The 13,486-nt window shown below is 41.2% G+C and overlaps 1 protein-coding gene across 2 annotated transcripts in view; it reads left to right on the top strand.

Moving 5' to 3' along the window:
- LOC115471609 (acylamino-acid-releasing enzyme-like) overlaps positions 1 to 13,486 on the top strand; it is a 342,862-nt gene that overhangs the window by 31,964 nt on the left and 297,412 nt on the right. For both annotated transcript variants that reach the window (XM_030205317.1, XM_030205316.1), the window contains exon 2: positions 8,433 to 8,596. In XM_030205317.1, coding sequence (XP_030061177.1) covers positions 8,467 to 8,596 — 130 coding nt within the window. In that variant the 5' untranslated portion in view covers positions 8,433 to 8,466. The remainder of the gene's footprint in view (positions 1 to 8,432; positions 8,597 to 13,486) is intronic.

Here is a 13,486-nt window from a genome sequence, read left to right as displayed (position 1 = left end):
TTTACCAAGAAAACTATCGGTATTATAAGGCATTGTCTCATCTGGAGTTGAACTTTAATGCTGATGATTGCGCACATCTAAAACTGTCTTCATCTTGGAATAGTTACCAACCTTACCCTTCAAAAAAACGATCTCAAAAACCCACCTCTGTGCAACTCACCACTGTGCACTAGTCAATATAACATCCACAGTGAGATAATATCAAGATGAATATTACCAAACTATCCTTCATCATCTCTATTCTTCACTCACCTTAATTCACCACACTCTTACCACCCCCCTACCGGAAACCAATAATATTCCTACAATTTACACGCCTTACTGACCATCCAAATACAATCCATTTCGTCACAATAACAACAATAACCAAAATAATGGAATTAATACATCACATGAACAACATCAAAACAATGGAAAAAATGGTCACAATAAATATCTATTACCAGTTAGTAGACAACTAAGAAAAATCAAATTAATCCCTAACTCATCTGATCCCTTTCAACAATCCAAATAGGATACACAAATGCCAGATCAGCCGTCAACAAGGCTACAATATTAACAGATTGGATCACCGATGATAACCTAGATCTACTAATCATTAATGAAACCTGGATTCATATTCACAACGACCCAATATTACTAGATCTTTGCCCTCCAAACTACAAAATTGCTCATTGGCCTAGAAATGGCGAAAGAGGAGGAGGTATCGCACTAATTTACAAATCTCATTTTACAGCAACAACTATAGCTGAATCTATAACACTACAACTCAAAATCGCCTCACTTACTATATGTCATCCTACCTTGTTCGACCATCTAAACATTATTTTGTTTTATAGACCACCAGCAACTGGCATGAATGCCAACCTCATCTTATGGACTTCATTTCTAATGCCTGCTTATCCAGTTCTAATCTTCTTATACTAGGAGATATAAAACTTGCATCTAGAAGACCACAATGCAAAAAAACAAACAAGAATGTAAAGATTTTTTCCAACTATGGGAATTTATTGGATTAGTGCTCAAGCAACACATACTAAAGGGCACACCCTAGACCTCATAACACACAAATTCTCTTCAGATCAAAACTTATAATAACAGATATAAATTAGACTGAGGTACCATGGTCTGACCACTTCAAACTAAACATATCCATGCAATGGCGGATAAAAAATTTGATCCAGAAACAAGAACGAAAGACTTTCACCACCAGAGGCCAAATCGATCCAACACTATTCTGGCAACAGTTCTACATGAACAAATGGACAGCACCAACTGATCCCAAACAATTTCTTTTACACTGGGACAACAAATGCAAGAACATACTCAATACAATAGCACCACTACAAACAGAACATCACGCAGGCATAATTCACTTCCTTGGTTCAATGCTGAACTGAAAAAATCTAAAAACTCAAACAAGGAGACTTGAACGAGCTTGGAACAAAATGAAAGATGATCGATCATTTACAGCATGGAAACAAATGTTAAGAAAGTACAAATATAATATCAGACAAACTAAAAGATCATATTACGAATCTAAAAATCGGGTCAGATTATAAAGACTTACATAAGTTATTCCAATCAGTTCATAATCTAGATACCACACCTGTCACCTCTACCAATATAGATACCCCATCAGCAAATGATCTAGCCAATTACTTCAATGAGAAAATCATTAAGCTAAGATCCACATTACCAACTAACCCCTCCAACTATGAAGAATTCATTAATTGTTTAGATACTATCGCTGATGATTGCCCAGCTGACAGAACCTGGACTAATTTTAGTTTATTAACAGAGGATACCGTTACCCAAGTGATCAATAAATTTACCAAATCCCACTGCAAATTAGATACATGCCCCAGTTACTTAATAAAATATGCTCCTCAACGTTTTATGACAGACCTTACCTCCTATCAAAACTACATGTTCCAACATGGATCCTTCCCAAAGGATAAGGGCAATATACTACTCACACCTATCCCCAAGACCAGAAAAAAAATTAAATGACATAACTCACCCAATTGCATCCATCCCTCTTGTAGTTAAGTTAATGGAAAGTTTAGTTACCAAACAACTCACCGATTACTTGAGCATTTTCTCAGTACTACATACATCCCAGTCCGGCTTCCTTGCTAATCATAGCACTGAAACAGTTCTCATTACACTCATGACCAAATTCAAACAAATTATTGCAACAGGTAATAATGTTCTCCTCTTACAATTCGATATGTCCAGCGCGTTTGACATGGTCAACCATGGTATTCTATTAAACATCTTAGAATATCTTGGAATTGGAGGAAATGTATTGAAATGGTTCCATAGTTTCCTAACTGTAGAACATACCAGGTGATATCCAAATTGATCATATCATCACCATGGAGACCTGAATGCGGAGTGCCTCAGGGATCACCACTTTCAACCGATTCTCTTTAACTTATGATGCTACCACTAGCCAGATCATTATCTAACCTAGGCCTAAATCTTATATTTATGCTGATGATGTTATGATATATATTCCATTTAAAAATAACTTATCAGAAATTGAAGATAAAATCAATCACAGCTTCCAAATTATGAAGTCATGGGTGGATGCATTCCAGTTAAAACTCAATGCAGGAAAGATGCAGTGTCTTATTCTTTTATCACAATACAATAAAACCAAATTTACCAATATCAGTACATTAAATCATACTCTTCCTGTTGCAGACTCCCTGAAACTCTTGGGTGTTACAATCAACCGAAATCTTACCCTGGGTAGTCATGTGAAAAATGTTATAAAGAAGATATTTTATGCAATGTGGAAGCTTAGAAGAGTGAGACCATTCTCCCTAGAGAGACATTCCGCAAGTTGGTGCAATCATTGGTATTGAGCTATTTGGACTATTGTAACTCCATCTATTTGGGATGCAAAGCACAAACCATTAAGAAACTCCAGACTGCCCAGAATACTGCAGCCAGACTTATATTTGGGAAAGCAAAGTATGAAAGTGCTAAACCCCTCAGAAAAAAACTTCATTGGCTCCCATTAAAGGATCGTATCACATTCAAGGTCTGCACCTTGGTTCATAAAATTATTCATGGAGAGGCCCCATCATACATGTCAGACCTAATAGATTTGCCAGCAAGAAATATAAGTAGTTCATCACACACTTTTTGAACCTCCATGACCCCAACTGCAGAGGTCTTAAGTACAAATCTTACATGCATCTAGCTTCTCTTATACCTGTACGCAACTATGGAATAAACTACCTAACACCATAAAATCAACGCATGACCTGGCAACCTTCCGAAAATTACTAAAAACCTACCAGTTCAAAAAGAATCCTCCATAGTCTTGACTAATCTACATCAGTACTAGCCAATATTGAACTCTCTAAATTAAGACACCTTAATCCACATTATCATTACTGAATATTATACCTTGTCTTACCCCCACTCACATATTCCGAATTACTTATTACAATTTACCTGTTTTCTTTGTACCTTATTGCAACAATATTTGTATTCTGTTAATGATGTCGGCTTTTTTGACATAATGTAAGCCACATTGAGCCTGCAAATAGGTGGGAAAAATGTGGGATACAAATGCAGTAAATAATATAATAGTAATTTCATACATCCACCAATCAGCAGTTGATAAGGGGATGGAGACTAATTGGTTATGAGCTAGAAAGGGATATACAGCCTAGAGGAAAGAGCTTTGCAGCGGCTAGAAAGAGTTATGGAATATCATGCGAGAAGGCTTGTATGCATAAGGCGCTAAAAGTTTCTACCTTTAACTCACTGCTGTATGATATTACTAATTGATTTTTTAGCAGGAGATAAGAGGTGGACACAAGTTTATATACAAATAGACAAGGCTGTCTGGTCTGATCATTCACTTATGTGGGGAGAGTTTAGGGTGGTATAAGGGGGGGAATATTTTGGAGATTAAATAAGACTGTTAAAAGATGAGCAGGTAGTACTTCATCTTGAAAATAGCATACAGGAATGTATGGTCTTGAGATCAATAATAACACAGGGAATATATAAAATGGGGCTCCCTGAAGAAAAAATGGATGAAAGCTACGGCGATATTAATATTATAGGAGATTAGGGAATTGAAAGAGGACTATAAATTCTTAGAATCAAGAAATGTATTAAGTTATGTCCAATAAAAAAGGTATCATCTTATTTTCTTTTCCATGTTTTATTTTGTTTGATCTTTATTGATAACCTTTAAGAGTGGACTAACACGGCTACCACACCTCTCTACTCAATGAAATTAGAGCTGATTTGGAACTAAAGTAATTGGAAGAATTAGATTCTAAATTAAGGGTGCAACCAAAAATTGTATGAATTCAGTAATAAGTCAGCTGAATGCTAGCATGCAATTTAGGAAAAAGCAGGAACAAAATACCATTATTAAAATAAAGGGAGATAGAAGGAAGCTACTATATAAAGAGGAAGAAAGAAAGGCCCAATTCACTAAATTTGATCAAAACTTACATTAGGGAAGGGAAGGGGATGGGATTTGATATTCTGTCTTTTTGTGGTTACAATCAAAGTGGTTTACATATTATATCCAGGTGCTTACTTTTTACCTGGGACAGTGGAGGGTTAAGTGATTTGCCCAGAGTCACAAGGAGCTGCAGTGGGAATCTAATCCAGTTCCCCAGGTTCTCAAACCACTGCACTAATCGTTAGGCTACTCCTCTTGGATTAAACTGAAGGACATTATCAACGACAGTAGCAGGTAGATTTACCTCAGTTCCCAGAGAGGATTACAGAAATGATGGAGGGAAGCATAACCCCTCTCAAGGTAGCAGAGATCATCAAAGAACTTCCAATGTTTTTGCATTTCAGCTGACATCATTGCTGGCAAAATATTGGAGGAGTGTGAGGAATTAAGTGATGTAGGGGCAGGAAACACTGCCTCACTGGTACAGTTTAGCCCCCTTTTGGCAGATGGCTCTAGTCTGCCGAGTCTGAGGCTGATTCAGTTCAGCCACCTTTCAGCAGGTGACACTAGTTTGAGGCTGCACAATTTAGGGAGGCCCTGGGAGGAGAGAAGCCACCCTGGAGTGAGGGACTCCGAAGCTACCCAACCTGATACAAGGTAGGCTAAACTCTTAACCTATATAGGACACTGTTGAAGTCTGGTGGGAGGCAGACCCGTGTAGCAAAACTTGTGTCAAGAACAGATCCAGAAACCCTGAGCTGAGAAGGGACAGTGTATATATTGGAGTGTGAAACCTGTCAGGGACAGGGTTCCTGGCTTATGTGTAAGAGACTTGATGAAGAATGAGAAGACTGTGAGGGAACAGGCATGTTTATGCTCTTCTTTTTTTGGTATAAAATAAAGCTTTCCTTTTGCAAGTATGTGGTTAAATTAGGAGGGACAAATATGTTTTTTGTTTTAACCCCAGAACAGTAGAGAGTTTTTCTAAATGTGAAGAATATAATTTGAGTGTGTATTGCTATGGCTTTACAGTAATATGGGGGGTGAGGTCAGTTCAGTGCCATGTCTTATGTAATCTGTGTTTACAGATTTATAGTTATTTTCTTTAAATTCTCCTATTTTTTTTTCTCTGTATCACTCCCCTTTTCCTGCCCTTTTTGTCACCTAAGGAAGATTTGGTTTATTTAGTAAAGTTTTCTATTATTCCTCATATGTGTTTCTTTTCTGTATTTCTGGTACAAGAATTATCTCGTGATATTTTGCGTAAATGTAATTGATAAATAAATGTTTAAAAAATCATGATTGTCTTGCTCAGGATCTCAACAAACCCTGACTAGATACTCACATACTGAATTTATGGTACCAAGTAGCTTAGATTATTAGATATCTAGCCTGCAGGGGTCTTTGGCTTTAAAAGCCTCTGTCAGCTCTGAGCTGAATCAGACCCATATATTCAATGCCAGGCTACCTCTGGGCACAGGCATTGAATATCCAGGTCTGCAGTAGACCTAGTAGTTATACGGGTACTGGTTCCTTCATACCTAACCGGGTAAAGACAAGACTGCTTTTCATGTGATCCTATCTGTGCAGTTAGGTTTGTGGGCACAGACACTGAATTTCACTGGTGCCTGCATATCTTCTGCACTAACTGGACAGGGCCACATCAGTCACATTGGATTTTCAGTGTCATTGTGCAGTTAAGTTCTTCTGAAAATAGGAGGACAGCCCGCTCGACCTGGTTTAAGCGGGCAGGAGCCTCTCCTTTCCACTTCAGCCATGCAGAAGTCCTAAAATTTTGAGGACTTCTGAAAAGATGGATTTTTTTTTAAATTTCAATTCACTTTGCTATCTACCAAACTGCTGTGAATGTTGTATCTTTTCAATATTCTTTTGGGGATTGTTGAGTGTTAAAATGCAATAAAGAAACTTCCTTGCAAAACCCTTGACCCTAAAACAGTAGAATCCTTTTACTAATGTGTGGGGATTTTGTGCATATACCACATTTTAACTGCAAAATTTTAAGGTATGGTAAATGCAGAGGTTGTCCCCAGCATCTGTTTTGCACTTAGGTTCACAGGGCAGACACCCACACTGACTTTGCATTAATGCAAGCTGTGGTGCTACAGTGGTGCAACTCCCCCCCCCCCCCCCCCGACTGAAACCCCTTGATCCAGTTCTGCCTAATGAAGACCACCTTCCAATCAAAGCCCACCACCACTAAAAGGCATCTCCGATGATGCCCCACATCAAGCACCCTCTTCCATGCATCATGCACCTCTCCACATCAAGACCCCCTCCCCATTCATAGCAACTCCCTCCACTGGCAATGCCCTTTGTCCCCCCCCCCCCCCAAAGACCCCCTCCCAACACTATACCTTGACCCTCAATCATCCCAGGGACTCACTCCAGAGTTCCCTGGTAGTCCAGAGGCTTGGAGCAGGTATGGTCTCTCTCCTGTCCCGTTTGGCTCCAGACTTTCAATATACTTGTCCTGTCCCCTTGCGGTAGTCTCACAGTACTACCACTAGGGATAAGTCATCCATATAAAGGACAGTCGCTCCTCATATGAGACTACTTGTATTGATTAGATCAGCCATCTTGAAACCTGAAGCCAGACAGGGAGGGAACAGAGGGAGACCACTCCTGCTGTGTGCCTCTAGACTACCTGGAAACCCCCAATTGAGTCCTGAGTGAGGGTCAGGGAGTGAACGGAGGGTCAGTGTATGGCATTGAGGGTTTATGTGTTGGGAGGGAATGAGGTGAGTTTCTGAGGGGAGAGCTGCTGCACTTGTGGTGTCTTGATATGGTGAGTGGTGTTCATGCAGGGGAGGTTGTCACTGAAGAGAAGATGCCTTGTGGTGATGGTGGGTGTCTTCATTAGGTGGGGGCCACCATCAGGGGGATTGCTACTGGCATTTATGATAACTAGTGCACAACACTGGCCCACGCACTAGCTGTCATAGCCAGCCATTCCTCCACTCCATCCCCATCATACTCATGATCTGCACCTACCCGCATGAACAGCTGGTGTGGGCTTTTACTGTGTTGACTGGTTTTATTGTATAGTAGTCATTAGTACAGCTACCAAGCAGTAAACCTCATGCCAACTGCTTAGTACAGCTTAGTAAAAGGGCCTCCCATGTATTGCAGAATTTTGGAGCTCTCTAAAACGGTATAAGGCGAGTTCCCACCTGGACGGTTCCCACCCACCAGTTCCCCCCAGTACAATTCCCACTGGGACAATTCCCACAAAGGACTTCGCCTCCCCCCCCTGGTCATTTCCCACCTTCCCTAGCCTTTTTTTTAACAACCATAGCTTCTTTCTTGTATCGGGTTCCATAAATCCGGGCAGTGCTTTTTTTTTTTTTTTACAGCATCTGGAACAAGGAGGTTAGAGCAGGATATGGATGTACACAGAGGGCGTGTAGTACAAAATAACTTTTCATAGGTAGAGTAGTAATTTGTTATAAATTATTATCGGTGTGTCTTTTTGAGGGGCTAAATTAGGTTGAAACCTAGTTTGGGGGTGTGGAGGGGCATTGCCCCCCCCCCCCCCACATGAACTGCAGTTTGTATTTATCTATTTATGTATTTAGATCCCAGATTAAACATGAATTAGGTGGAAACCTAGTTTGGGGGGTGTGGGATTGCCCCCCTCCACATATGAACTGAATGTAAGGGGAAAGGGATGTGTAAAAGATATGTTGTGGGGGGGGGGTGAGGGGGTACTCCCCCCCCCCCCCCCCCAATGATGTGAAAGAGAAAAGGGAGAGAGATTACTTGCCTTGTGTATTTGTATTTTTTGGTTGTAATGGGAATTGGTGGGTTGGAACTGTCCAGTGGGAACTGACCTAGAACCCTCTGAAACATAGAGCAGGCATCATTCACCTAGTTTGTATCCCCTAAACTGCTACTTTTTGTAAGATGAGATCCCTGTGGTCTTCAAGGCTTGTGTACTACAATGTTTGTTTTGCTGTTCCAACAGTATAAAAGAACTCCAGCTGCCTCTCTCATCAAAGATGTCGGGAAGTTCAGAGAGAATAAGTGGTTTGTATAAGGAGCTCAGCCAGTTTCCTTCTGTATCCTGCGCCTACATCGGACCTGAAGTCACAACTCCAAATGGCAGCAAATACTGCAACGTATACACAGGTAAGTTATAACTGAGAAGCCTTGCTTCATGCATGTGGGTAAGACATGAACACGGAGCTTGTACTCGCTAACTGAAACCTCAGTGAAAAATAATGTGTATGATGGACCGCCAGAGAAAGAGCATATTATGATGGCAGACTCATAGCATGTGATATAAAATATGCAAACTTAACCCCAATCAGTCTTTGCCATTTTTGGGGCACAGGCTCTGCCCTGGTTCCTAACTATTGGAGTTGCTCTCAAAGCCCACTCCAGCACATCCTGATCTGCCCAGCACTGGCCTTGCTTCCCACTGCTACTCCTCATAACACATCAACAGTCATTTAAGGTTTGTTTTGATACCATCCCCTTTCTGTTTAAGTATCTTCTGTGTTTATCCCATGTATTTTTTGAATTCAGTCACTGTTTTTTTTTACAACTTCCACCAGAAGAGGTTTTCATCACCTAATCCATGAAAAAATATTTCCTGATGTACCTCACCTAATCCATGAAAAAATATTTCCTGATGTCACTCCTAAGTCTGCCACCATGCTCTCAAGTTTACCACTTCCCCATCTCTGAAAAAATATTTTTTGTACATTAATACTTTTCAAGTGTTTAAATATCTGTATCATATCTCCCTTAACCCTTCTTTCCTTTATGGTGTATATATTCATGTCTTCAAGTTTCTTCCCATACATGTTTTGGTGCAAACTCCATACCATTTGTGTCGTCTTTCTCTGAACCACTTCAAGTCTTTATATATCTTAGCAAGATATGGCATCTAAAACTGAATACAGTACTTCAAGTGGGGCCTCACTAATAATTTGTATAGGAGAATTAACACCTTCTTTCTTCTACTGGTTATGCTTCTCTTTATGCAGCTTAGCATCCTTTTGGCTATGGCCACTGCCTTTTCACATTGTTTTGTGGCCATGAATTCCTCGTACACTGTTACCCCAAAGTCCCTTTCTCAGTCTGTGCTAATCAGCCCTTCACCCAATGTTCCCTCTAAGGACCGAGTTGGCATGAACAAAGGACTGAGTTGATGTGAGCAAAAATTTTTGATTACTTTACCTTGTCAGCACTTCTTACAGATACATAAGCAGGTGTGCACACATACACATACATAAGCACTTTTACAAAGCGGCAGTAGTGATGCCCAGCATATCAAATGCAACGAAGTCCATTCAGTTCCTGGCTTTGTCACATTTGCTGTTCAGGATTCACTCTTGTGGGTTTGTAAAAAGAGCCCGTATGCCAAGATGATCAGAAGTAAATGAAGGTACTAAAGGCCACTAGTGCTGGGCTAGAGCCTGCATTTACCTGGCGCCCATGATCAAAGGGCGTCTAGCACGAGAGCGCAGGAACACTGCAGAGCTCATTTAAATTATATTTAAATTATATTTAAATGAGCTCTGCAGTATTCCGCCCCTATGATCAGAGCATAGCGCTCTGATCGTAGGGATGGAATAGCACCTTAACCCTACACCAGTTCAGAGCTGGTGTTAAGGCTGTTCCCACCCTTACACCCCGCCTGTCAGGCAGCCTGGACTGTGAAAGTCACTGTCAGGCAGCCTGGACTGTCAGTGTCAGCCCGGGCTGCCACCGTGTCCTGGAGGTCCATTTGACCCCTAGACCCCCTCCAAAACTGAGGCCCTGGTGACCCAGTGCCCCCAAGTCCCCACAACCTCCCCCCAAAATAGCAACAAGGGATACTGGAGGTCCAGTGGACCTCCAACTCCCTCCCCCCTGACGTGATGGCATGGGGACTTGGAGGTCTGGTGGATCTCCAGCCCTCCTAACCCCCCCCCCCCCCAAATGCAAAAGAAATCCCTGGTGACCCAAGTGGGCTCCCACCTATACCCCCCACCCGCCCTGTTGGTGTAGCCGACCCCTCCCTCTGTACCTCCCTTCTCTTCAGCGCCACCTTCAAAAATGGTGGAGCCCCAGGTGGATCTTCCTGACCATATTATTATTATTATTTATTACATTTGTACCCCACATTATCCCACCTATTTGCAGGCTTAATGTGGCTTACAGAGTGTTGTTATGACATAGTCATGACAGGCTCTTGTATACAATCGGTATTAAGCAGAAGTTTCTCCCTTACATGGTCAGGAAGCCCCGCCCAGTGCATCCCAGTGCATCCCAGGTGGTCAAGGATGTTTAGAAGGATATTATGATCAACAGTGTCAAAGGCACTGGACATATAAAATTGGAGTATTAATATTTTATTACCAAAGCTAAGTTCTCATCTAAATTTAGCTGGGAGGGTGGTTAGAACAGTTTCAATACTACAAGAAGGTCTAAAACCGGATTGTGAGCTATGTAAAATGAAGTGAAGTTAGAGATAGTCCATTAGTTGGTGCATGACTAACCCTTCCATTACCTTTTACCAATAATGGGATTGAAGCCACTGGTCTGTAGTTAGAAACTACACTTAGGCTGGTTTGGTTATTCTTTGGAATGGGTCAAAATAATGTTGCCATTTTAAGGGGGGAAAAGGCCCTGAGATAGCATTGAAATTATGTTTGAGTGCAACCTTTGCCCCTGTCAAATTCTTTTGCTGCGTTGCATTATTATGATGCTGATAGAAGAGTACTGTGGAGGAAGCAGCAGCAGTGAAAGTAGCACAACCCAAGAAACATCCCCCAAACAATGGCAGATTGGTGAAAAGCAGAAAACTCGTACTGCTTGGAGACTCCATTAGCAGAGGCATTAACTTAGGAACACAGTTCAAGGGTGCCAACATAGTGAAATGCCTTCCAGGATCTTCAGCTACCAGATGTACCAACCAAATACTGAAAGTGATCTGAGAAGAGAGCAAGGCTTCAAATACTGATTTTGTAATTCACCTAGGGACAAATGACCTGGCCAACAATAGGAAGTTTCCAGCACAGAGAGTGTTCCAGAAGCTTGGGGAGGGACTGCAATCTTTGGTTCAGACCGTGGCTTTTTCTGAAGTAATTCCCGCATGTGGGGAAGGGAGAGGAAAGACTACACAAAACTGTAGATTTCAATAAGTGGCTTGAGTATTGGTATAAGAGTGCAATAAATAATAATAATAATAAAGAAGAAGGTTTTTATATACATAGGAGCATGGGGTAATACGTGGAAAAATAACAGGCTGTACTATAATGATGGGCTAAATCTTTCTGTGACGGGGGAAAAAAGATCCTTGTGGAGAAATTCAGACAGTATGTTTCTAGACATTTAACTAGAAGGCGGGGATGACAAAAGGAAACAGGGAAATTCAGAAAGTCAAACCCAGAATAAACATGATGGCAGAGGGAAAGGTCATCTAAATATAGAAAAACCACCTAAACTCACTAAGCACATGGAAAGCAATGATCACAAATGCTTGTAGTCTAGGTAAAAAGGTTCAAGACATACAAGCCCAATATTACTTAGATATTGTTGCTATTACAGAGACGTGGTTCAATGATTCCAATGAATGGGATGCAACTATACCAGGCTATAATCTTTTTAGGAAGGATAGAGAGGGCTGAAGAGGTGGAGGAGTGGCTGAAATGTGGGGAAGCCGGGGAAAGGAAGAAGCTTTATGGATTGTCCTGGAAAGAGAAGATGGAACCTGTATCCACATGGGGGTTATCTACAGGCTTCCGGCACAAACGGAGAAGCTAGACAAGGATCTGATAGAAGATATTGAAAAGATTGATATGAAAGGGGAGGTGCTACTGTTGGGAGATTTCAACTTGTCTGATGTGGATTGGAACGGCCCGTCTGCAGAATTGGAAAGAAGTAGGGAGATTGTGGACGCCTGTCAAAGTGCCTTGCTCAGACAAATGGTGACAGAACCCACGAGGGAAGGGTCAATGCTGGGTCTGGTTCTCACGAATGGAGGAAATGTGGGTGCCCACCTATGAAATAGTGATAATCACATGACATGATTTGATATAAGGGCAAAGGCAGAGTGCTGACGCACAAAATTCAAAGTACTGGATTTCAGACATACTGATTTTGATAAAATGGGGGAATACCTGAAGAAGGAGCTGTTGGCGTGGGAAAGCGTAGGAGAAGTGGGAAATCAGTGGTCAAAGCGAAAGGCTGCTGTAAATATGGCAACTGATCTTTATGCAAGGAAAGTAAACAAAAGCAAAAGAAACAGGAAGCCTATATGGTTCTCCAAACAAGTAGCTGAAAAAATAAGAGCAAAAGAGGCTTTGTTCAAGAAATACAAAAGAACACAATGAGAGGATCATGGAAAAGATTATCTGATTAAATTCAAAGAAGCGAAGAGGGAAATATGGCTAGCAAAAGCACAATCAGAAGAAAAAAATGGCTAAAGATGTAAAGAGAGGTGACAAGACCTTTTCAGATATATTGGAGAAAGGAGAAAAGATAGGAATGAAATTGCAAGACTGAAAGATAATGAGAATGGCTCTGTGGAGAGGGAGGAGGATAAAGCAAATGTGCTAAACAATTACTTATCTTCTGTGTTCATGGAGGAAAATCCTGGTTAAGGACTGTGGTTGGCTGCCGAGGGAATATCTGGGAACGGAATGGATACTGCACCGTTTACGGAAGAAAGAGTTTATAAACAGCTTGAGAATCTAAAGGTGGACAAAGCTATGGGGCTGTATGGGATACATCCCAGGTTACTGAGGGAGCTCAGTGAGATCCTGGTGGGACTTCTTAAAGATTTATTTAATAGATCTTTAGAGATGGGAGAGGTTCTGCAAGATTGGAGACGAGCAGATGTGGTCCCTCCACATAAAAGTGAAGAAAGGGAAGAAGTGGGAAACTACAGACTGGTAAGTCTCACATCGGTGGTAGGAAAAATAAGGAGTCGCTGCTGAAAGAAAGGATAGTTAACTTTCTAGAAGCCAACGGGTTACAGGACCGAGGCAACATGGCTTTACCAAAAGAAAATTCTGCCAAACGAAT

Source organism: Microcaecilia unicolor, chromosome 6 (genome assembly GCF_901765095.1).
Source record: "Microcaecilia unicolor chromosome 6, aMicUni1.1, whole genome shotgun sequence".
NCBI lineage: Eukaryota > Metazoa > Chordata > Amphibia > Gymnophiona > Siphonopidae > Microcaecilia > Microcaecilia unicolor.
The sequence above is the reverse complement of the archived record's forward strand: the minus strand, read 5'-3'. Positions and strand labels throughout refer to the sequence as shown.